At 42.4% G+C, this 23,131-nt stretch overlaps 1 protein-coding gene across 2 annotated transcripts in view; it reads left to right on the top strand.

Annotated features, from left to right (window-relative positions):
• Positions 1-672: 672 nt before the first annotated feature.
• The window catches only part of LOC130556485 (gamma-aminobutyric acid receptor subunit gamma-3), a 187,391-nt gene continuing 164,932 nt past the window's right edge, over positions 673-23,131 (top strand). For both annotated transcript variants that reach the window (XM_057337539.1, XM_057337538.1), the window contains exons 1-2: positions 673-1,634; positions 2,342-2,490. In XM_057337539.1, the coding sequence (XP_057193522.1) occupies positions 1,582-1,634; positions 2,342-2,490 (202 nt within the window). In that variant the 5' untranslated portion in view covers positions 673-1,581. The remainder of the gene's footprint in view (positions 1,635-2,341; positions 2,491-23,131) is intronic.

Raw genomic sequence — 23,131 nt, 5'->3', positions numbered from 1 at the left:
ACATTTATGCATCGGCAGATGCAAAAATGACTGCTGGAAATCATAAAAAATTGTGCAAAGCCTGTTAACCTGAAAAACATTTTAAAAGTAAAACATGTATAGCGATGAATCAAAGATTGTTAAGAAGCAAACGGTATTCTTATTACGTCATTTACTCCTTAGTATACTAGATCGGATGCACTGTTTGAAATTCCACTCATTCACTCCGTTCAATTTATAATGTACCGTTGACTGTATGTGGCTCTCCTTATCTGCATTACTGTAATCAACCACAAGAGGATAGTCTATCATACATTTGCAGCCTGGGCGTCTCTGCTCTCTCTAAGGGAGACACCATATCCATATGAAAACTTGGAAAATAGGTCGACGTAGTTTTGTGTACTTAAAAAAGAAATCCGATGGAAAGCAGTTTCTTCCCCAAATGACAAAAGACTACTTTAAAATAATTCAAAGTAGATTCTCGCGCTTTCTTACGAGTGTCGCAGGTATCGAACCTTCTAGAAAAGTCTAAAAAGAAATTCTGGGAGCGCGCATAAGCAAAGAGAGAAAGGGGCTCGTGCTTTTTCCTGAAGTGCGTGGGCGAATGGGAGCTGCCTGTGGTGATAAATGTCGGCGCTGTCTCTCAAATATAATCCTGCATATGTGCACCTGATCACATACAGCAACCTCGGTGCGGATACAACACATGGATTCATATTTGCAGCTTGACTTCGTTTAAATGCTACATTCGAAGCAGAACTTATATGTATCGGAGCCATAAACTAAAATAAACGTTACTTTAATGAACAAATGAAAACGTAATTGACCATAACAGAGAAGCGCAGAAAACGATATTTGGCACTAAACTTAATTTAGTTACATCGGCGCAATGCCAAGAGCAGTATATGACAAATCAGCAGGCTGCCACCTTGTGTGTTTTCGTCAATCTCCGTGCTAATTAATCTTCAAATAGGTTGATAACATTTTCTTCACCGTCAATCTTGGTTTATTATCGAAAATCATGTGGGTTAATCGCGCCCTCATCAATGCTCATGCAAAGTAATTACAGCAATTACGCGCCAATTTCCATTTCGAATGCAGTCCGCGCGATAATCATTTACCAACATAAACCGTCGCTTCTCCTCGAAGATGTTCTCGAACAGGATCTCAACTCCCACCTAACTGTCAGGAAAAAGAGACTTTGCTCTTTATGACGTAATTTGAAGAGAGCTGAAGCATCTGTGGCTTGAAGATGTCCACTTTGGAAGTTTGCGCCCTGCCTTTTGTGTGAACGTCAGTATGTATGTGTATCTGTTGGTGCAATCGAAGGCAGAGCAACTTCAAGGAGCAGGAGGGCTGTTTTATTATTTGATCTGATTAATTGCCAATGTAAGTGAACTGTAAGCACCGGACACTCCCTGAAGAGGTCTCGACGTTCCCGCTGGACTATAACCTAAGACTATTCTCCAGTTTTTTAATTGAAGGTAATAGTTGGAGTCTGGAAGAAAAGGCTGCGGCTCTGTCCCTTTTTCTCCTCAGCGGAGTCTCCGTGCAGTCCCCGCTCTGTGCCACATTCAACATTGAGTCAGTCTCACCTAAAACATGTCCACCAAATTGTTCCTCTACTTCTTACTTCTGTCAGTGTTTCGTGTATGGTAAGTGACGTCGCTACTCTCTTGTCTCGACATTGATTCATTTTAGAAAGCATAATTGTGCACAATGCTAATTTTGTTTTACCCTAGAAAATTCTTATTGATAATTCTTAGCCTATAGTCTGTTCCGACGCCACATAATATCACCAATCTGACGATGATACGGGTACTGAGCACTTTTACCTCGAAACTTTTAAAATACGTCTAATATTACATTCGATTCCAGAAGTTAAAGACTCTGGAATCTCTTTCTCAGTATTTACATAGATAGTGGTGGTAGATTTGTCGTTTTATCTATCTACTTATCTTTCCAAACGGCATCTCTGTGGGTCTTATTGATTGAGAATTGTCTAGATATGTTATTTTCTTATTGAGCGCTATACTGTAAGGTTTCTATTTCCATAATGAATTAAGCTGACAGTCAATGCCTTCCACGCTTTTACAAAATAGTTGCAGTTTACCTCAGATAATGGTTTGACTAAAGAGCTTCCACATTTTTATTAGATTTTTATTGTATTATAACTGTTTTACATTAAATGTATATAGCAAAAAAGCTCTAAACGTTGTGTTTGGAATTATCGTCTACAAACAACAAAATAGATGACAGAAACCCATAACACATGCTCACTGCTTGTTGCACAACATCTTTACAAAAGTAAAAAAATGACCGCAACAGTGACCTGGGGATTACATTTTCTTTTCTTTCTTAGTTCTCAAACGGTCGCTTCTGAGGATGACGAGTACGACGACGTAACTGTGAATCAAATGTTGGCCCCCAAAACCCACGAGACAGACGCAACGCAAATACTAAACAACTTACTAAAGGAATATGACAAAAAACTTCGCCCGGACATTGGAGGTGGGTCAGTGTTAATGTTATATGGAGAACAACGCTCCGCACGCACGCAGGATTGTGACTCTGTCCATGGTGCTGAAATTTGTTCAAACTTTTCTTGTTTCCATGCATTACAAACAGATTTACATTCACTTTAAAACGGTTTTATTTATTGTGACTATTTATTTTCTTTGTTGTGAACTGCATTAGCATCATATTGTATGTGAAGCTTAGAACAGACCTGCAAATTATTCAGAGTAGCTCAGCGGAGTGTAGGCAACCATTTTCCAATTCTGAGCAATAGCTAGACTGCTGTTTGTGGTTCAGCATTAAGTAATTGAATTCCTGGAGTATTGGAACATTTTCCAGTTATTTTCTACTTGCCTATACAGGCATTTCATCTTTTTTCATTTTCTTTCTTTTTTCAACCATGCAGTACTCATAATATCCACTTGGACTGCACTTTTGCATTTAATGTGACATATTTGCTTGTTTTCATGTGTTTCAAGAGTTGCATTAGCTTACAAAGTGACTTCACAAAACTACTCTCCAAAAGTAGGATTCCTAGATCTGGTAGGAAATTTCTGCTGTTCAGCCAGAGTAACATGCCACTTTCATTTCACCTCAAACTAAAAACATATTCATGGCTGAGATTGATGCTATTTTCTAGTAAATGCAACGTAATGGAGTGTCATAAGAGCACATCACAATCTGCAATTCTCTGCTTGATCGGAGATGTCACAGCAGAGAATCTCAACTGCTCTTGACATATCTGTCAGCTCTGTTGTTGGTTTTCAGGCATTGTTGTGATAAATCAAATATGATTGGATTTTAAGCATTCCAGAAAACCCATTGCTGCTAAATCTATTTTTTTGCAGATATTTTTATTGTTTACTTTTAATGAGAGGAACAACCTCTATGTTTGATGGATGACAGTATCCAAATTATATTTCTGTATTCTGATGTGGAAGAGGGAAGAGGGAAGAGGGAAGAGGGAAGAGGGAAGAGGGAAGAGGGAAGTATGTTCATGTGCTTTCTCAGACAAACACACACACCTACAGCGACCCACACAAGTCAAGCATATTGCCTCAGAGCTACCTTGGCGTGAAATAGCTTTTGTTTTTCTCTTCTGTGGTCTGTCTGTAGAGAGCTCTAGTGTTGTAAAACAGTCAAAAATACCTTTGAATGGTTGTGTACGAAGACACTTACACAAAACAGTATCACAGATGTGCAAAAAATTGCACAAAACCAGTGAACATATGCTAATGGACATATCTCAGATTTGTCAACTCAGGTGCAGAGTGGAACATTGAGAGGGGCTCTGAACACACCGCTGGACTGTGGTTTCCCTCCCCGCTTATGTCTCAGCCCACACACACACACACTCACACCCACTCTCTCTCTTTGTCTCTCGCTTTCCTTTATCAGACTCTGTATTATAAGATATGACATTTTTACCTCTTGGAATTTAGAGCTAAATTAGAGCAAGAAACCTCTTACAGATTTTCATGAGGCTTGTTACAAAGTACAAGAACAGCAAGCGAATAACCCAATTCTATTTCGGCTATAATTATTTTTCTAATAGTGTCGTGATATTAAACTAATGTGTTATGCTGTTTGCATTATGTCCAGCTTCCTGTGGAGTTGTGTGTATTAAATCTGCAGTTCTGGTTACATTATCACAATGCACAAGTACATATTTTTCACAATGAAATGTAAAACAACCCTCAGAGACGAGAAGCACGATTTAGCATCATCACTTGAATGGTAGAAACTAGTGGAATAGTAGGAGCTTTTCAGAATTCTCCTTGGATACAGATGGATTAGCATAAAAATGATTTCCTTTGTAGACTCACCCTGATCTTTGTAAATAAATTTAAGACCAGGCTTAATATAGCATACATCCAATAAAACCTGCTCAACAAGGTTTTGATACATGTTGATCGTATCTTCACAGCGCAATAGCACCGCAGACAAGTTTACTGTAGAAACTTACAGAACATCAAGTAAAGTTTGTTTGTCCTCTATAAAATGACAAAACATCTATAGTATGCCTTGAGATTTTGTCAATAATATGGAAGGATCAGAAGACAGACATTACAGAATAGGTTTTAGCTGTTTATCAGCATACTGACATGTTTTAAAACAGGTGTACAGCATTGTTGTCATAATCTTATCATACCTGCAATGATGAGAGATGCTTCTGTAGTCCTATTGCCAGTTTCCTTATGCTCTGTGATGTCCTAAAACCCTACATCAGGTGTCACCAAGTAGCGGACTCCGGTCCGGATGCGGACCGCGAGATGCATCCGTCCGGACCTCAAAGCCTTTTGACATAATAAATAAATAAACGCCTAACATTATTTTATAATGCAATCAAATTTATACCAGGCACATCAAGGTCCGCTCAGTAGCAGTTTGGGTCCTACGGCGCCACGGACAGTTAACATATGCGCACTGTTGCCACGTTCAGACGTCGTCTCGACGAGAGAAGAGAGCCGAGACAGACTCGCTGCACAGCGCGCAGACAGATACAGTAACTGTCAGTGAGTGAAAAACAATGTCCTTTTCAAAAGTTAGAAAAGTTGACGCTGAAAACCATGTTTTCCGAGATGAATGGGTCGAGAGATTTGCATTTATTTTTCCTGCATCGAGATGCACGAGACCGGTTTGTCTCATTTGCTCGGAGTCTGTCGCGGTTGTCAAAAGTGGAAACTTTAAATGGCATTATGAAATTAGACAGAGACACTTTGAAGAAACTTACACGCAGCAGTCCGAGGTAAGGACACGGAAAATATATTAGCTCAAAGCTAGTAGGAGCGATCTACACGGGTCCTCCCTCACTCACTTACTGCCCAACAACGAGCGAATGTTCCCTAAGAAAACAGTGGATCTTAGGAAAACATAACAAGCCCTTTACTGATGGGAAAATAGTCAAAGAGTGAATGGAGCCTGCGTGTGAAACACTTTTAGAAGGAAAATAAAGACATGAACTAAAAGAAAATATTAAACAAACCCCCTTTCAGCTGCAACAGCCACCGGAAGAGCTGAAATGTTATCAGAGGATGATCAGTCGCAACTTGATGCTGCTATTTGTTCATCTCAGTTCAGCAGAAAACAACACTTTAGTTTTCTATTAAAGTTGTTAATGTTGAAATGAATGTATGTTTAGTGCAGGTTTAGAGATTATGGCATTTTGCACATTTTCCTTCATTATATTGTTGTCAGACATTGTTTTGCCGTTGTATAGATATGAAAAGACATGTTTATTTCTTTGGTCTGCCAAAAACCATCAATTCATGATTTTAGGTATTTAATTGCCCGTACCTCGACTGGCATGGAGGGTTTGTTTACTGGACCTCAAGCAATTTTAGTTGAAGACTCCTGCCCTACATGATTTGATTTGATTATGTTGCTGATGCATTATCCCCAACCCTGTGATTAATAGTACATTAACGTCAATGTTAAACACGGCTGTATTTTATGGAGCTTGTAAATGGGTGGCAGTCCATCTGCAGAAGTAAATTAGCTGAAAGGGAAATTGTTTGCGTTGGCTGAGCGGCGAGAACTTGTTGCATTGAGCTTAATTCTTATTAGTGTACATTTTGCCAATGAATTGACCAGCGGTTCACTCATCTTCACTGACTTTTGGCCATTAGCATCAGATGGCACTCTTCCCTCCTCAGCTTTCATTCGTTTTTTGCGCCTTTTGTTGGCCAATGTTCAAGGCGTCCATCTGTGCTGAGCTCAATCAGCTAGTTACAAGGTTGTCGTTTAAAAGGTCTGAAAGTAGGAAAATGGCTTGCGCATTAAAGCTAATATTCGGATGCGATTATGGAATAGAGCCATTACCGTTTTTTTAGAAAGGTACCTTAACAATAAAAGACAGCTAATCTGGATGATGATTTACATTAGATGGATGCATTTTAAACAGTTTGTGATGTATAACAGCATTTGCTAAATTGGCTGGGTAAAGTATTGTTGATGGTTGTTGACATAGAGTATCATATTCAGTCTAGCATTAAAACATTCTCTTCGCTGCATTGTTTTACTTATATACAGAAGTGTGATTGACAGTGTCAGAAAGTTGATTTCTTTCTCATCTTTAACAGGCAATGTTTTGTAGAATACTGTAAAACACAGAACCATTTATTTCAAATGTTTGAATCAAAAGCATTTGAATCAGTGTATTAAAATGTTGCCATGGTGACTAAATCACAACATGATACCAGGATCAGGTTACTTTATGTGTACCCGTAGGTAGATTTGGTTCGCATTGTTTTGTTCATACATCTTACACACATTTTTACAAACAACACAGACAATTTCCCATCATCACTAAAACCATGTGGAATAAAAAGTAAGCACTGTAAAATAATATAAGCAAATTTAATAGTATGTAAAAAAAAATATATATAATAGAGATACACTGATACAAAATGTATCCACTGATAACGATAGCCGTTTATTCAGATTGATACCTGCTGATGCTAATACCGATTCTGAAGATTAAATTAATATTTCTTTACTTTCTGAATGTTAATTCATATAATGGCTATTAGTTTTTAACATCAAACATTTTCTATATACAGAACACAAATTCATTGCATTTTCCTGATCTATTTTGATAAACAGGATATATCGGCTGTTTTTAAAATATCGGCCAGTAACAAAAATTGCCTGATAAGGCAGTTTGTGGCATAGGGATGAAATTGTCAGGAAACGTGGTGAAACACAAGGACAGAGGACCCAGGTGCAGACAGCGGGTAAGGGGTTAACAAGTCGTTTAATAAATAATAAAGACAAAACCAAAAAACCCACAAGGGGGGTAACATAACAAAACAAGGGAATATAATAACATAACATGACAAGACAGGACTAAGACTAACTAAACTTACACAAGAACTACAGTTAACACTTGACATAATTTACAAAATGACTACACTAGACTAAACTTGACAAGACACAGGGACTTACACCACACGAATCAAAATAAACCAGCACAGGACAGAAAACACAAGGGCATTTTAAAGGGGATAAATCAAGAGGGGAACAGGTGAAGGGCATGAAACAATAAACGAGCAATAATGAGGAGACGAGAGGGCGGGAACAGAGACTAGACTGGAGAGGGTGTATGGAAGGCCATAAGGGCCAAAATTACCCCTCTCCACATGAAACATGGGGTTCTGTCATGATCCTGCCACTAGACCATGAGAAACATGACATGATGCGGCACAATCATGACAGAAATTTAGAATTCATTAATTCATATTCACAAATTTCCCTCTTTTTCAATATCAGTCAGCACGCACTTGTTCCGTGTCACTTAGCATGTTTTCAGACCACGTGTGTGTATACAGTACATTCATAACCTGATATCAAAGGAAGTTGTACATATTTAAGGGGTTACTAACCAACATCGTACCCTACCCCAAACTCAAAAATTACAGCTGCAAAGGCTTAATTTTGCTAAAATGCACAAATTTTATGAGGTGGCAAAGCAATGATAAAGGCCCACCCTAAACCTAACATCACAGGAGCAAAGTCAAATCAGGATAAAACATACAAATGAGATCGTAGGAATTCATACGAATGTGCCACCTCGTAAAATAGGTATGAATTCCTATCAGATTGCCTTGATATATTTAAACTGTTGATATATTTATACTATCGTGCTGGGTGACATGAAAAAAAGTCATCCGTCCTGAGTGACACGAAAGAAATGGGAAATTTGTGTCTATGAACACAAATCAATAGATTACATTTCGTGACAATGTCATGAATTCTCGTGAGACTGTGTTGATATATCGGTGCATCTCTAATACTTGATAAAAAATATTTTTATAAAATAAAAATAAATAAATAAATAAAGAGACTTTACAACTTTGCTAAGACTTGATTTTGTTCAGTTGAGTAATGGCCGCTGGAACAAAGCTGTTTTTATACCACTTTGCTCTTCTCTGTGAGACCAGGAACATACAGTACGTCCAGATATGATATAGAAATAGGCCTAGAATAGAACACAGAACAGAATTAAACGTGAAATGTTCGAAAACAGATAAAAACCGTGGAATTCTCTGTGGTAGCATTTTAAATATCTTGGGAATTTTTGTCACTCAGGTTGGCATGCTTCCCCCCGAGCCTTCATTCATTTCCGTCCCTGGAATATGAAATGATGCCATTAAATCGAATGTCTGTGCGGCGATCTTCAGTTGTACGCATTTGCGCACTTTTGGTGTTGACACAGCACAGGGTTCGAATTGAGGGGGGCTGGGGCGGTCCCGGACCCCTCATAAGCCTTAAGGGACCTCTCATAAGGTCTAAAATAGTGAACTCGGTGGTCCCCTGGTTTTTCATTAAAACTAGACAACTAAAAACACAATTTTCTTTACAAATTATCATGCTAAAACAAAACAATTTTGTCCATTATTTGTACAAATTTCATAAAGATAAAATGTAATTTTTATCGGAAAAATCCATGCATGCTCAAGCGTGCCACACAGTGTTCAATGAAGACATGTACAGAGATATCGCAGCAAGACACTGGCTGTGTGCGGATCCTCTCATATTGAAAGTGTTTATCTTAAAACTTTACAGTTAGCCTAGTATAATTTTGATGTGCAAGTATTTCTTTATGTTCGATGTTATCTCACATTGTCAAAACAGATGCGATGCGGTACTGAGCCACTAAAGGGACATACAGGTGGTGGAAAAATAGCAAAAGGGAGTGAAAATATTTTAAATATTTGCGTAAATAAGTGCGTTCCTTTGCAAAACTTTTGCGTTTCCACAAGAATATTTTTCTTACCCTCAGAAAACTTTCGCATTCCCCAGAGATTATTTTGCGGTCCCTTCTGCAAACATGAGCTCCGACTTTGACGAGAAGGCTTCTGCTTTTGCCCACAGGAATGACATTCGTTTTTCTTATTCTGCATTGGTTCATATGGATTATTTCATATACTTGAGCTACATTATCAGGAGTTATCACGTTTAAAACGCTCATACGCTTCTGCATGTGACACGTCCTCTCCCTCAGTGGCTCCAATTATTATTTTTTAATATTCCAAAACAAAAGGAAAAGGACCGCATTACAATAATATAAAGAACAAGTATGAAAGGACAAGAAAAAAATAACGAAAATAAGAGGACAAGAAAATCTCAATTAGTAAGAAAATGTTATCATACATTTTGAAAAACATGTTATTCTTATTGTTATAAATAAGTTTAAGATATTTTATAATGAGTGAAATCTCAGCAAGAAAGACATCAAACCTAGGCAAAATCTTATTAAAAAATCTAGGCTATAACGCAAAATTAAAAAAAATAACAGCAAGATCGAAAGCATGGTCACTGCAAAAAACAAAGAAATATGTCTTTTAATCTCTCCATCATGTGGATCCCTTTTAATGGATTGTCAACATGTTAAGGACATTTATGCATGTAATGTGGTCAAATTACTACAATGATCCAAACTATCATGTGATTAATGCTTGTACTGGCAGCTCCGTCTGTTTTTTTTATTTTTATGAAGACTGGTTAGGGGACCCCCCAAGAGCCTTGACACAATTCGAACAGTGACACAGCAGCTATCACAGAAGAACTGGTGTCACAGTGGCCCAATTGTGTCAGCTTTCCTTCGGCTGAGCTGTAGGGGAAACCCTCCAAAGTGGGTCAACCTCCCCCTTTTATGTGCACCGAGCCTCGAATAGCCAGGCGGCATTATTGACCGGGGTGAAGGAATGACTGGGTATGAGGAATCAGGAATATTAAATACATGCGACACGCATGCTTTCGAAATGCAGGAAGTGATTCCTGGGCTATCCACGAGAGTTCCCTTCGAAGGGCGAGATGCATATATGGCAAGTGGCAGATGTGCTCAAACGGTTCGTTTCTTCTGCTGCATAAATTGAGGAAGAAGAATAATTTCACTTTGGGTAAGTCCCATGACCAGCCCCCTGGAGGAACACTCATTATAAACTGCTAGTGTGCTTTAGCCTTGATTCATCCCTCCAACAGAGAGATTGAGAAAGCTGGGGGTGTGGTGGGGGTAGGTTGGGGGGAATCCGTCTGGTCATTACCATGTTGTGCTTTCTTCACCGCGGAGAGACAGTGTGAGGTGCGAAAGATGTAATGGTCCATAAACAAAGCGATAGAATGTGGGAAGGAGAAAACCAGAGAAGTGTGGAGAGAAGTACAGTAAACAAACCCTCAGGCAAGAGTGCCAGCCTGTAGAAATATGTGTTTTTTGCAGATTCATATGCACACTGTCAATAGGGAAAGCTGGTTTATGTCAGGCTCATGGCTCCACTTCTAGGCCTCTCTCTCTCTCGTTTTACTTTCAAATGCTCATTGAAGTCATGAGGGGTATGAGCAGCAGTTAGTTTTTCACACAATCCTGGTACAAAAGCCACATGTTCAATTCAATTCAATTCAATTTTATTTATATAGCGCTTTTCACAATGTGGATTGTTCCAAAGCAGCTTTACAGGAGCAAATAAGAAAAACACAGAAAGGTAAAACACAGCACAGTGCATGGTGTTTATAGACCAAGCAAGATCATTATAATAAATAATATCTAATAAATAAATGAATAAATAAATAAATGCAGTCTCCCGGTGAGCAAGCCAACACTGCACTGCTCTGCTGTGGCGAGGAACCAAAACTCCAATGATGAATAAATGGAGAGAAAAAAACCTCGGGAGAAACCAGCCGGGAGGGCCAGATCTCCTCTGACGTGTCATAGCTGCACTCAGTGACCCCGACCAAAGCCACCGAGCAACGTCCACGAAGAACAGGGAGAGCCCACGAGCCGCGACCCAGGAAGCCCCACCCGCCGAAACCGTGCAGGTCCAACCCGGTCCCATTCCGCGATCAACAACAGACAACAGACAACAACCAGGAAAAATAGTAATGCCATAATTAACTTTATTCCTCTGTTGTCCGACATCGACCACAAAACAAGACCAACCAGACCAGACCCACACAGTCCCAACAAATGAAATGCCCCGAACCACAACCAACAAGCCCCCCCACTCCCTACAAACACCCACCCAGCAACCTCCAATCAAAGTCACTGAGTGCAGCTATAACTTCAAACTGCTGTCATGTGATGCAAGTTTAGCATTAAATTGTCACATGTCACTCTGCCACTGGGCTGTGCTCTATACATCTTGTGTGACATTTTTACCAAAGATCTATTGATATAAAGTTCTATTGATTTTAAAGTCACAGAGGGTCGCCAAACTTAAATCTTGGGGTATTTTACCCAAATAGCCAATAGCCTGTTATTGGCATATGGCTTAAAGGACAGTTCACTAAAAAAATGAAAGTCCTTCATGATTTACTGACCCTCATGTAATACCAAACCCGCACTACAGGGTCTAGAATGCAAATTTTTGGTTTTAGTGTAAACAACTTACAAAAATGTTAACATTCATAGGAAATATAATAAATTCCCCTGCTATTAGGAGGAAGGGCAACGTGTTATTTTTGGACTCAAAATAATAGACAAATATACAGCTGCGGAAGAAATTAAGAGACCATTTAAAATGTACTATTTAAAGGTATGTGTTAGGGTAAAATTATCATTTTTGTTTCATTCTGTGAACTACTAACAATATTTATTTTCTATTTGCATTTATTTGCAGAAAATTAATACTGGAGAAACAGGTCAAAATAACAGAAAATATGCTTTGTATTTTTCATACCTCCGATACTGCAAAGAAAACAAGCTAATATTCACTTTTAAGCAAAACAACAGCAATATTTGCCTACATGTATTTAGGAAAAGTTCAAATTTTATTAGCCTTAAAGTAATTTTTATCACAGTTTTCATGTGTCTTGTCATGCTGTCGTGCTGTTGGATGACTATATGTCACTCCTGAGATTTGATTTTTTTGAAATTCAACATCCACTGGACTGGAATGGCCAAAATACATGTAGAAATGCGGATTGGAAATGAAAATTTGGAATGATCTTTTTAATTTTTTTCTCTTCCGTGGCTATATACAGTATGACAAATTACTTAGAATATAGACTGATATAGACTTTTTATGGTGGTTTCTAGCTTGACAGCCAGGGTCAGGTAAAGATTTAGAGCACAACAATATAAATTTGAGTGAGAGATTTTTATTTACTAAAAAAAATATATATATATTAAAGTGCCACACCATTACTTTGGATCAAACCATGTTCCTTCCCTTTTTTTCACTGACTTCATCCCCTTAAATATATGTTTATTTAATGAGCTCTGGTCATTTGTCTACATGTAATATGCACACACTGATCAGGGGACTGTGGAAACACTATACAGTAAATGCAGCATTTGTATATCAGTGACAAATGGGAAATAACAGTTAAATATTTCGAAAATGATGGTTGAGGAAATTTCAAGAAATTTTCTTGTAAATAAGATAGCTTTGTTTCTTCCGTAAAATAAATGATGTCACAGACTACTGTAACATCAAAAAGCAAGGAAAATGATGACATCTTGAAATCCCACTTGAGGGCATTTTGGTTCTTATGTGTTAAATGGGAGCTTCCTTTTGGACATTTCTAAACAACATCCGCTTCTTGATGTGTAGCTGTGGGCAAGGGCAGACAGGCCAGCAACTTTTTAATAATTTAACTTCCCATCATAGTGGTCTGATTTGCTTAGTCCTTTTGCTTAAAATAAACAAAGCTGATGGAATTTTAATAACTGGTTAGCAGTCTTTAGGAAATCAGACAGTAAAGCATTTCATTCACAGTGAAATGGGGGGTTTTATACTATATAAATCATAGTCTCTGTGTAATCCAGTTCTGGTCAAAGGTTCAGGTTCCAAACAAATTCGTCTCATTAACACTTATTCTTCAAGACCCTCCCGTTTAAAGCCTGACTAGTTGCTAGTCTTTATTAAGCCCTATTAAAAAGGTCAGCAAGCCCGGCTGTCACACTGTCTCTTCCTTTTTTTTTTGAGCCCCTTAGCAGGCCAACAGATCCCTGCCAATTTCCAGAGTTGTCACGCCACCTGGCTCCTGATGTCTCTGTCATTGTCTGTGTGTGACATCTTCCAGGTCCTGACTTGGATATCTGTCCTCGCTCATTGAATATTTCAAAACCCCTTGACATTTTATCCTGTAATGAGCCTGTACGCAGCCGCGGAAGGAAGGACAGCTGCTAAGCACAGTCTAGACTCGGCTTCATTAATCCAAACTCTTTTCTGCTTGAAGCGATGAAGCCACCACCCAGGCATGTCGCTGCTCATTCACCTGGTCCAGACTTCATTTATTTAAGGTAGTGATGCCGAAATCCCTCATAATCCAGCGAGTGTGCACAAGTCTGACGGACCCGATTAGGTAGAAAAGGTGAGCATGGAGAAACTCTTAACACCTTTCTGGAAGGATATAAGCCTTAAAGAACACACTTCTTGCCTCCTACGCAGGATCATGACTACTTATTGCAAGTTATGGAGGATTCAGGCACAAAGTCACAAAGATAAGTTGAACAAAGAGTGAAACCCCTGGCTTTGAGGAGGCATGAAATGCCAAAAGTCACTTCTTTAAGTCAAATGTAAGTTCATATTTCATGTTGTTTACATTTATACAGATAGTCGGTTAAAGCCATACGAGACACTATTGGCAAATTCTTATCAACAAGCAACCAACACCTTTTAATATTCACGATAACATATTTAGTACTGTAAGTACTGTTTAGTACTGCAGGTCCCCTTGCTACTCAGTTTTGAGTAGATTTTATGTATTACCTAAAGAGAAAATCTAGTAATTATCTTATTCTTTTTCCACTGAGAACTTCATGTCTTAGAAAGTCATGGAAACGTAGCCTGCTCCTCAAAAATGTGAGAAGGCTATTATAACATACCTTAAGAGTTGCTATAGCTATGTGACTGCACCATTCTTTTATATTAGTAGCCTATCTTTTATGCCAGAAATGATACAAGATCTCTGCCAAACCTTTCAATTTCTCTCCACGGGAGTGATGGAATAACTTGCTATGACAAGGACGCTGTTAAATTAGATTTTCACTAGTAAGGCAAAACTGTGGCCACAAGCTTTGTTTTGTGTGCTTTCTCTGTCAGCGTATGTCACACTAATTGACTGGGGTGTAATTCCTGGACTCAACTCTGTCTCTCTCACTGTCTGTCCCTGTCACATCTTTTCTCTCCTTCCTTCACACACACAAAGGATTATTTCCATATATTAGCAAGGACATCCCATTGTTTTTATACTAGGCTAATGGTATTTTCTGACCTCTAAATTTAAATATCATACCAACCTGTTGACATGATTTGGCCAGTTTATAAATCTTTTTACTATAGTGGCAATCAGCTAAAATGTCATAAATGGTTGTTTTAACAATCAATCAAGTGTGTAGCGTGTTCTGCCAGGTCACGTGAGTCAAGCTTGCATCAGCTGATTCACATCTACCTATAAAATATGACGCTATCACAGCTTCCGTGTTAAATTCATTCAGCTATCAGCAGCTTATCACATTGCTCAAGTGTAAATTACCCTCCTCCATCCCCAGTGTTGGGAGTAATGCGTTACAAAAGTAATGTATTACAGTAACGTATTACTTTTTGCTGTAACACAGTAGTGTAAGGCATTACTAATAAATTTTCGGTACATGTTCAGTAACGCTTGCGTTACAACAACTTTTCGCCCGCGAGACATTAACAAGTCAAAAATCCCGCAAGCACGTTCTAGTTCCTGTTCGTGAATAGACGTGTGTGGTGTCATTCATGTCCCTCTGGCTGGTGGAACTTTGCATTTTGTATTGTAACGCGGCATGATTTCAGCCTCTGAGCTAAAGGTCCGAGGCTATTGGCCCCGCCCGGTTCACTGTAAGCCCTAGCGCCAGTGTTGCCAGGGTCGCTGTTTTAGCGCACAATTGGGCTATTTTGAAAATGCAGTTGCGGGAAAAAATTATGGAGCCGCGTGTTGCGGGTTTTTGGGCTACTTTCCTAATGTACTGCGGCCGCCAAAATGTTTATTTATATTCTAAGGATAGATGTTAAATTATGATATTCTTAATGTGTATTCATACTGTATGAATACCTGGCAACAAAAGGACCAGACCCGTTCTCAAAAGTGTGGGAACGAGTGTCTGACAGGCAGGCTACAGTACAGGGAGGGACGCGGGAGCACAGCTCAACCAGGAAAATATAGCGGTGGTATTAGACAATGCATCCGAATTATGTTTTGATCACGTTTGAGCAGCGCTATACGCAGTCTAGAACAACTAAAACATTGACGTGCTTGTACACATTATACATATGCAATACATTTAACCATTTTTTTGCATGTCTAAAGAGAAAACACGTTTCTCGTCCATTTCCGTGCGTGGCCTCGAGCACATGGGATCTTTTTAAAGGGACACTTCACCCAAAATGAAAATTCTGTTATGGATTACTCACCCTCTAGTTGTTTCAAACCTGTATACATTTCTTTGTTCGGTTGAACACAAAGATATTTGGTAGAATGTTAGCAACTGAAAATTCTTAGACTGCATGGATGGGCAGTGTTTCAAATACATCCATTTGAAATACAAAATACTATTATTTTGTAATAGTATTTAAATGCATTTAATCTTAGTATTTTTTGTATTTATTTTTGTATAGCCTGGTTAATTCAAGAAATCAACAGTCTAATAAAGAAGTTGATTGGCAAAAAGTATTTCGTATTTTGAAAATACAAAAATACAAAGACATTTTGTCATTTTAGAATGTTAAGTTCTACTTCTGTAGTTATTTTGGTGAAAGTAACTCAAAATTTATACAGGAGTCATGTAACGTATTACAATTCTGAGACAGTAATATTGCAAGGTAAGGGATTACTTTTAAATAACAGTAACAAGTAATCTGTAATGTATTACAGTTTGTAAGTAACTTGCACAACACTGTCCATCCCCAACTCCACATCAAATTTACATTCAGGACATGACTTTCTGCTATTCCTCTCCATAACTCATGCTAAATTGTATGCTAATTTATTTTTGCAGACATTTTCTAACATTTTAGACTAAAATAGCCAACCCTGCACGCAACAGAATGTCCTCCTCATCCATCGTACAAGGATTATATCAGAAAGCAACCTCACATAAATAGTAAGAGATATAATAGAAAAACAGAAGGGTGAGAATAAATTGAAAATATACAAACAGAAGCTGAAAATATACAAATATGTTTTAGGAAGATTTGAGAGAGCTGGACAGTTGTACAAGTCCTCATTTATTAAAGATAAAAACATATTTGCTAGTCACTTGGAACGTAATTAATATTTACTAATTACTATGCAAAATCAGAAAGACAGGAAGTCCAGCCTAATCTTGTTAGTTCAAATAATATTCAGGAATATTCATGTGGACTTAACTTAAATGAAAATTTTGAAGCGCAGGCATTTTAGAAGATTGTACCTGTCAATCAGTACAGACAACTAATGGATTTTAGCACTTGTGGTAATAATGAAATGTAAATTAGTAGTATGATAACTACTCTGATGACACTAAATAAATGTACCATAAATTCTCAGTTCCCTTTCTGTCGGTCTTTCGACGTTGTGTCGAGCCGACAGATGGGGGTTCGCTCTTGAGAACCTATCAACTTCTGACTAGTTTAGAAAAGGCCAATGAAATTGGCGAATGAAATTTGCATGCCGGACTGCGCCCCCGGATATCCGGGTATAAAAGGGAGACGGCGTGCTGCATTCATTCACCTTTTGTTCTTCGGAGCCTTAACACTGATCAACTTCGAGACTTCAATCTCTACGCCGGATTACTGCTGGAATCTTATGACGTGGTGCAGCAGACGGTCCCTTCCTGCAGCGACTTTCCCCTGGGCGTCTCCGCTTTCTCGACGCACCCATCTCGCAAGGGGGGGGGCTGTTTGGTGATACTGTCGAGCCGCAGTTCTCGACAGTAAAGAAGCAGACAGAGGATATCAAGCATATCCTCCCTCGCCGCGACTCGGCCGCCTCGGCCGTCGAGTCTCGTGCACCGTCTGCTTCCCAGCAGCCCTGGTCCTCTTCGACGCCCTCTGGCTCTGGCGCCCCCCCCCTCAGGCGCCCCCCCGGAAGGGACATCGAAGAGGAGACCATCGCCCCGTCAGCGGCCGCGGCGGAAGCAGAAGCGGCCCTAATGGGAAGACCCCAGGGAGATCGAGAATACCATCGGGCCCGACCCCAGCCATTCCATCGCTGGGTGATCGATCCGGGACGGTTCCTGCCCCGTCCCAACAGCCCACTCTCTTAAGAGTTTCCTCTCTCTCTGGGTGTTTATCACAGCCGCTCTCACCCTCTACATGATGGTGTTCGGCAACTCGACGTTGCGTCATGGCGAGACCCAATGTCGAGGATAATCAGTAGCCCTCAGCACTATCAATCCACAGTGCTACATCATCGCCAGGCAGGTAAGCAGCAGAGCCGATCTCCTCCCCGGGGGCCTCCCCATGGCAAGGGATCTGCACTGCTCGCCATCGAACCACCCCCCGGGAGGTCGATGAAGCAGATCATACCCCTAGCCCCTGTCTCGGTCCCTGGGAGCCTGACTAGAGCCCCCAAACCGTCACGGTGGCTACGGGGATACGATCCGTCTTCAGGACATCCTCTCAACCTCAGTCAGAGGCTAGGATGCTCCCGTACTTTGGGCCAGGGTCACCACACCTTTAGAAAGCGATCGTGCTCGTCCCTCTAGCCGGGATGTTCAATGGGTTTTGCAGCCCGTACTTCATTGTCCCCAAAAAGGGGGGTTGCTAGATCTGCGTACCCTGAACAAGCACCTACTCAAGCTGCCGTTCAGGATGCTCACGCAGAAGCGCATCCTGGCGTCTAACAGATATCAAGATTGGTTCATGGCAATCGACCTGAAGGACACTTACTGTCATGTCTCGCTTTCGAGGGCGGGCATATCAGTACAGAGTCCTCCCTTTCGGTCGGTCCCTGTCCCCACAAGTCTTCACGAAGATCGGGGAAGCCGCCCTCACTCCCCTAGGGGAGAGAGGTGTGCGGGTACTAACTATCTCGACGACTGTCTCATCTGGGCACACTCGCGAGATCTGTTGTGTACACACAGGGACCTAGTGCTCCGGCACCTAGATCGGTTGGGATCACAGGTCAACCGAGAAAAGAGCAAGCTCTCCCCTGTGCAGAGCATCATCTTTCTCGGTATGGAACTCGACTCTGTCTCCAGGACAGCGTGACTGACTCAAAGCGCGCTCAGTCAGTGTTGAACTGCCTGAAACACTTCAGGCAGTCAGCGGTCCCCCTGAAACAATTTCAGAGGCTCCTGGGCACATGGCATCCTCGGTGGGGGTGGTCCCCCTCGGGTTGATGCACATGCGACTGCTCCAACACTGGCTACAGAGTCGGGTTCCCTGGAGAGCGCACACCGGCAGCAGGTGTATGGTCATCACGCCTCTCTGCCGACGCACCCTAACCCCCTGGTCTTCAATGACCTTTTTGGTGGACAGCGTCCCCCTAGGGCAGGTCTCAAGGCACGTCGTGGGACGACGGCTGCCTCCCTGCAGGGTTGGGGTGTCGTGTGCAACGGGCACGCAGTGTCAGGGCGGTGGACGGGCCCCCGCCTGCGTTGGCATATCAACTGTCTAGAGTTGTTGGCTGTGCTACTTGCACTGAAGAGGCTGCAGCCTCTCGTGCAGGGCAAGCACGTGCTGGTCCGGTCGGACAGCACAACTGCCGTGGCGTATATCAATCGACAGGGTGGCCTTCGCTCACGGCAGCTAACACGACTCGCCCGACGCCTCCTCCTGTGGAGTCAGCAGGTGATCAGCTCCCTGCAAGCCACACATATCCCAGGCGACCTGAACCAGACAGCCGATGCGCTCTCTCGTCAGTCAATGCCTCGCAGAGAGTGGCGACTCCATCCCCGCGCAGTCCGGCTCATATGGGAGCAGTTCGGCCAGGCACAGGGGGACCTGTTGCCTCCCCGGACTCCTCCCATTGCCCGCTTTGGTACTCCCTGACCGAGGGACCCCTCGGCACGGACACCCTAGCGCACAACTGGCCGTGGGGTAAGCGGAAGTAGGCCTTCCCCCCAGTGAGCCTCATTGCACAGGTCTTGTGCAAGGCCAGGGAAGAGGAGCATCAAGTGGTACTAGTTGTGCCCTATTGGCCCAACCAGACTTGGTTCTCGGAGATAAGGCTCTTGACAACAACTCCCCCCTGGCCGATCCCCCTGGCGAAGGACCTGCTTTCCCAGTGGAAGGGCACGTAACGGCATCCCAGGCAGAACCCTGGAACTTCCATGTCTGGACCGGACGAGGAGATCCTGAGTGGCCCCCTGCGGTGGTTGGGACGTCACTCAGGCTCGGGCCTCGGCCACTAGGCGGCTATACGCCCATAAGTGGCGCCTCTTCTCGTCCTGGTACTCTTCTCGAAGAGAAGACCCGCGAAGTTGCTCGATCGGGAACGTGCTGTCCCTTCCTCAAGAGAGACTGGAGAATAACCTCTCCCCCCTCCACACTGGGAGTGTATGTTGCCGCTACGGCTGCTCATCATGACCCAGTTGCTGGGAAGCCCCTAGGACAGCATGACCTGGTCATTAGCTTCCTAAGGTGCGCAAGAAGGAGACCGCCTCATCCGCGCTCCGTACCCTCTTGTGACCTAGGTGGCGAGCCTCAAGAGGCCCCCCCTTCGAGCCCCTCGGAGCTGCCACTCTTTCTCACCTCAAGATAAAGACGGCTCTCCTGATGGCGCTCACCTCCAAGAGGGTAGGGGACCTACAAGCACCCTCCGTGTCCACAGATTGCCTAGAACTCGGGCCCGGTGATTCTCACGTTATCCTGAGCCCCCGGCCCGGCTACGTGCCAAATGTTCCCACCACTCCCCCTAGAGACCAGGTGGTGAACCTGCAGGCGCTCCCCACTGGGGAGGAAGACCCAACCCTATCAGTGTTGTGTCCAGTATGCGCACTGCACCTCTACTTGGACCGCACGCAGAGTTTCAGAAGCTCTGAGCAGCTCTTTGTCTGTTCTGGAGGTCAGCAGAAGGGGAGGATTGTCTCCAAACAGAGGCTGGCGCACTGGATCGTGGATGCCGTTGCTACGGCATACCGATCTCAAGATCGCCCCTGCCCATTAGGAGTGAGGCACACTCCTCATGGGCACTGGCTCAGGACGCCTCTCTGGCAGACATCTGCAGAGCTGCGGGTTGGGCTATGCCCAACACCTTCGCGAGGTTCTATAACCTACGCGTGGAACCGGTGTTAGCCCGTGTCCTGCAGGGCAACATGTGAAAGGCCTGTGAAAGCCCTTCCCCCCTTCCTTAGGGGGTCAGGCTATTCCGCCTCCCTTCAGGCATTCCATCCATCACTAAGCACCTTCGTGGGGGCAGGCTGGGCAGAACAGCCCTGCCCCCTTAGGCCGGGGAACAGTTGAGTTATTTACCACATAGCTCTAACCGGACCTAGTGCTCCAGACGTGGTAACCCCCCCTCCATGGGCGGTTTCGTCTGATGTACCCTCATGTATGGTTCCCAACTCAGCAACCCATGACCTCCCTAGGTGGACCTTCACCCTGCGGTTAACTCCTTCAGCCCGCACATTTTCCCATGAGTTCTCCCCTGATGGTGAGACCATGTGGTGTCTCCACTAATTCCTCCCGATGGTAGGATAGTGGTCTCTGTAGCGTTTTTCCCCCGGGGGGGATTAATGCTTACCGGGCGGCTTCTCACTGTTAGAGAATCAAGGCCTCCGCCCGTGACGGCCGGTGGCAGGGGCTTCCCACCTTTTCCTGAAAAGCTCTGGGACCCCCTACCTCTCCACTGGACGGTTACAATTTTACGCTAGTGCTCACATCTGACTCACCCAGGCCAGTCAGTGTTGCTCCGCTAGAGATTGTGACGCGGCACAGCGCTGTGGCGTTTTCCATAGGAACCCCATCTGTCGGCTCGACACAACGTCTTGGTTACGTATGTAACCTCAGTTCCCTGATGGAGGGAACGAGACGTTGTGTCCTTCTTGCCACAACGCTGGCCGCCCACCGCAGCGGTCGACAGATGCTCAGGCTCCTCAGACCAAAAGGTGAATGAATGCAGCACGCCGTCTCCCTTTTATACCTGGATATCTGGGGGCGGAGTCCAGCATGCAAATTTCATTCGCCAATTTCATTGGCCTTTTCTAAACTAGTCAGAAATTGATAGGTTCTCAAGAGCGAACCCCCGTCTGTCGGCTCGACACAACGTCTCGTTCCCTCCATCAGGGAACTGAGGTTACATCCGTAACCAAGACGTTTTTACTGTATGTGTTTGATACAAGGACTGTTGTGTAACTGCCTGTGTTCTTTTGAGATGTGCGGGTTTGTTGACAAAAGATGATGAATGGGCATCTTTCGATTAAGGATAACCGGATTACAAAAAAACCCCGAATTATTTGCCAAGGATTACAACTGAGCTCAATGGCCCAGAAAAGGTTTCTGTCTTAATGAGATGAAATGTAAAAACTACACTGTAAATGTATTTTATTTTGTTCTGGGCCAGTGTATCCATATATAAGAAAGTGCATCATAAATGAGGGATGATATGAAAGGTAAGGACAGACATGAAGGAATTGTGGGTCAGACCTGAACTAAAGGATATAAACTAGACTATATTTAAGAACATGATTATCAAAATGTTTCAGTATCCGCTTGTGGTGGTAACCATAGCAACAGTAGGCTGCTCCACTGTTTCCTGTTTCCTTGTACATTTGCGAAACAATAAGCACTATCATTATTTATCATTATAAATGTCTTACACATTTACCACAAAAATACATTATGTTTAAGAAAAGACTTTGAGATAGTTGACATATGGCTAACTGTACCAGAGAGGTCACAAAGCAATTCCTTATCTGAACATCAACAAATTATGCACCAGAACTTGTTGACAGAAATTCCTATAAAAAGTCTACCGGAGCAAGGATATTGCCCACCATCTGTCCAGCATGTCTGCAACTATCGAGTAAATGGCGGGTCTTGGTGAACGAGACGAAATTGCAGGGAAAGAAAAGCAACAGATCTTAATCGTCACACTCACCACCATAACCTAGGCCACAACTACCCAAACTGTTAATTGGAAATTACTATCAACAAGAAACTTGAGTGCACTAATGAAAATGTTTCATTGTTGAAAATGAAAAATAATTGAAAATGTTCAGTTTTGCAGTTTTCTTATTAATATTTTTTCTATTACAAATGATGATATCAGCATAAAATATTGCATTGAAAATGACCATGAATTGGCTCAGAAACCTCGGATGTCCATATGAGCTCATTTGTAGAAAATGGAAAAACCCTGTACTTTATAAATGATTAAATACTGTGTTGTCAAAGTTGACAACAGAGAGGTCACAAAGCAATTCCTTATCTGAACATCAACAAATTATGCCCCAGAACTTGTTGACAGAAATTCCTATAAAAAGTCTACCGAAGGTATGAGAAATGATGAGAGGGAAGAGACAAGATATGATAGAGAGATCAGTCACCCGCCAGTGATATCGGCCTTGTTTATCATGCCCTCCCTGGTGTCTCCGATACGTCTGAGTGTTTGACATTGATATGGTTCAACTCTATTGTGACATCAGCTCCTCCTCTGACTGGTCATTACCCTGCTGAAGATCAGCTACACGCACTCCTCCAGGGGATGTTTACACACCCTCTCTCGCCAGGCACCGGCT

The sequence above is a fragment of the Triplophysa rosa genome, linkage group LG7 (assembly GCF_024868665.1).
Source record: "Triplophysa rosa linkage group LG7, Trosa_1v2, whole genome shotgun sequence".
In the NCBI taxonomy this organism is placed as follows: Eukaryota; Metazoa; Chordata; class Actinopteri; order Cypriniformes; family Nemacheilidae; genus Triplophysa; species Triplophysa rosa.
Note: the sequence above shows the minus strand (reverse complement) of the source record. Positions and strands in the feature narration are given on the sequence as shown.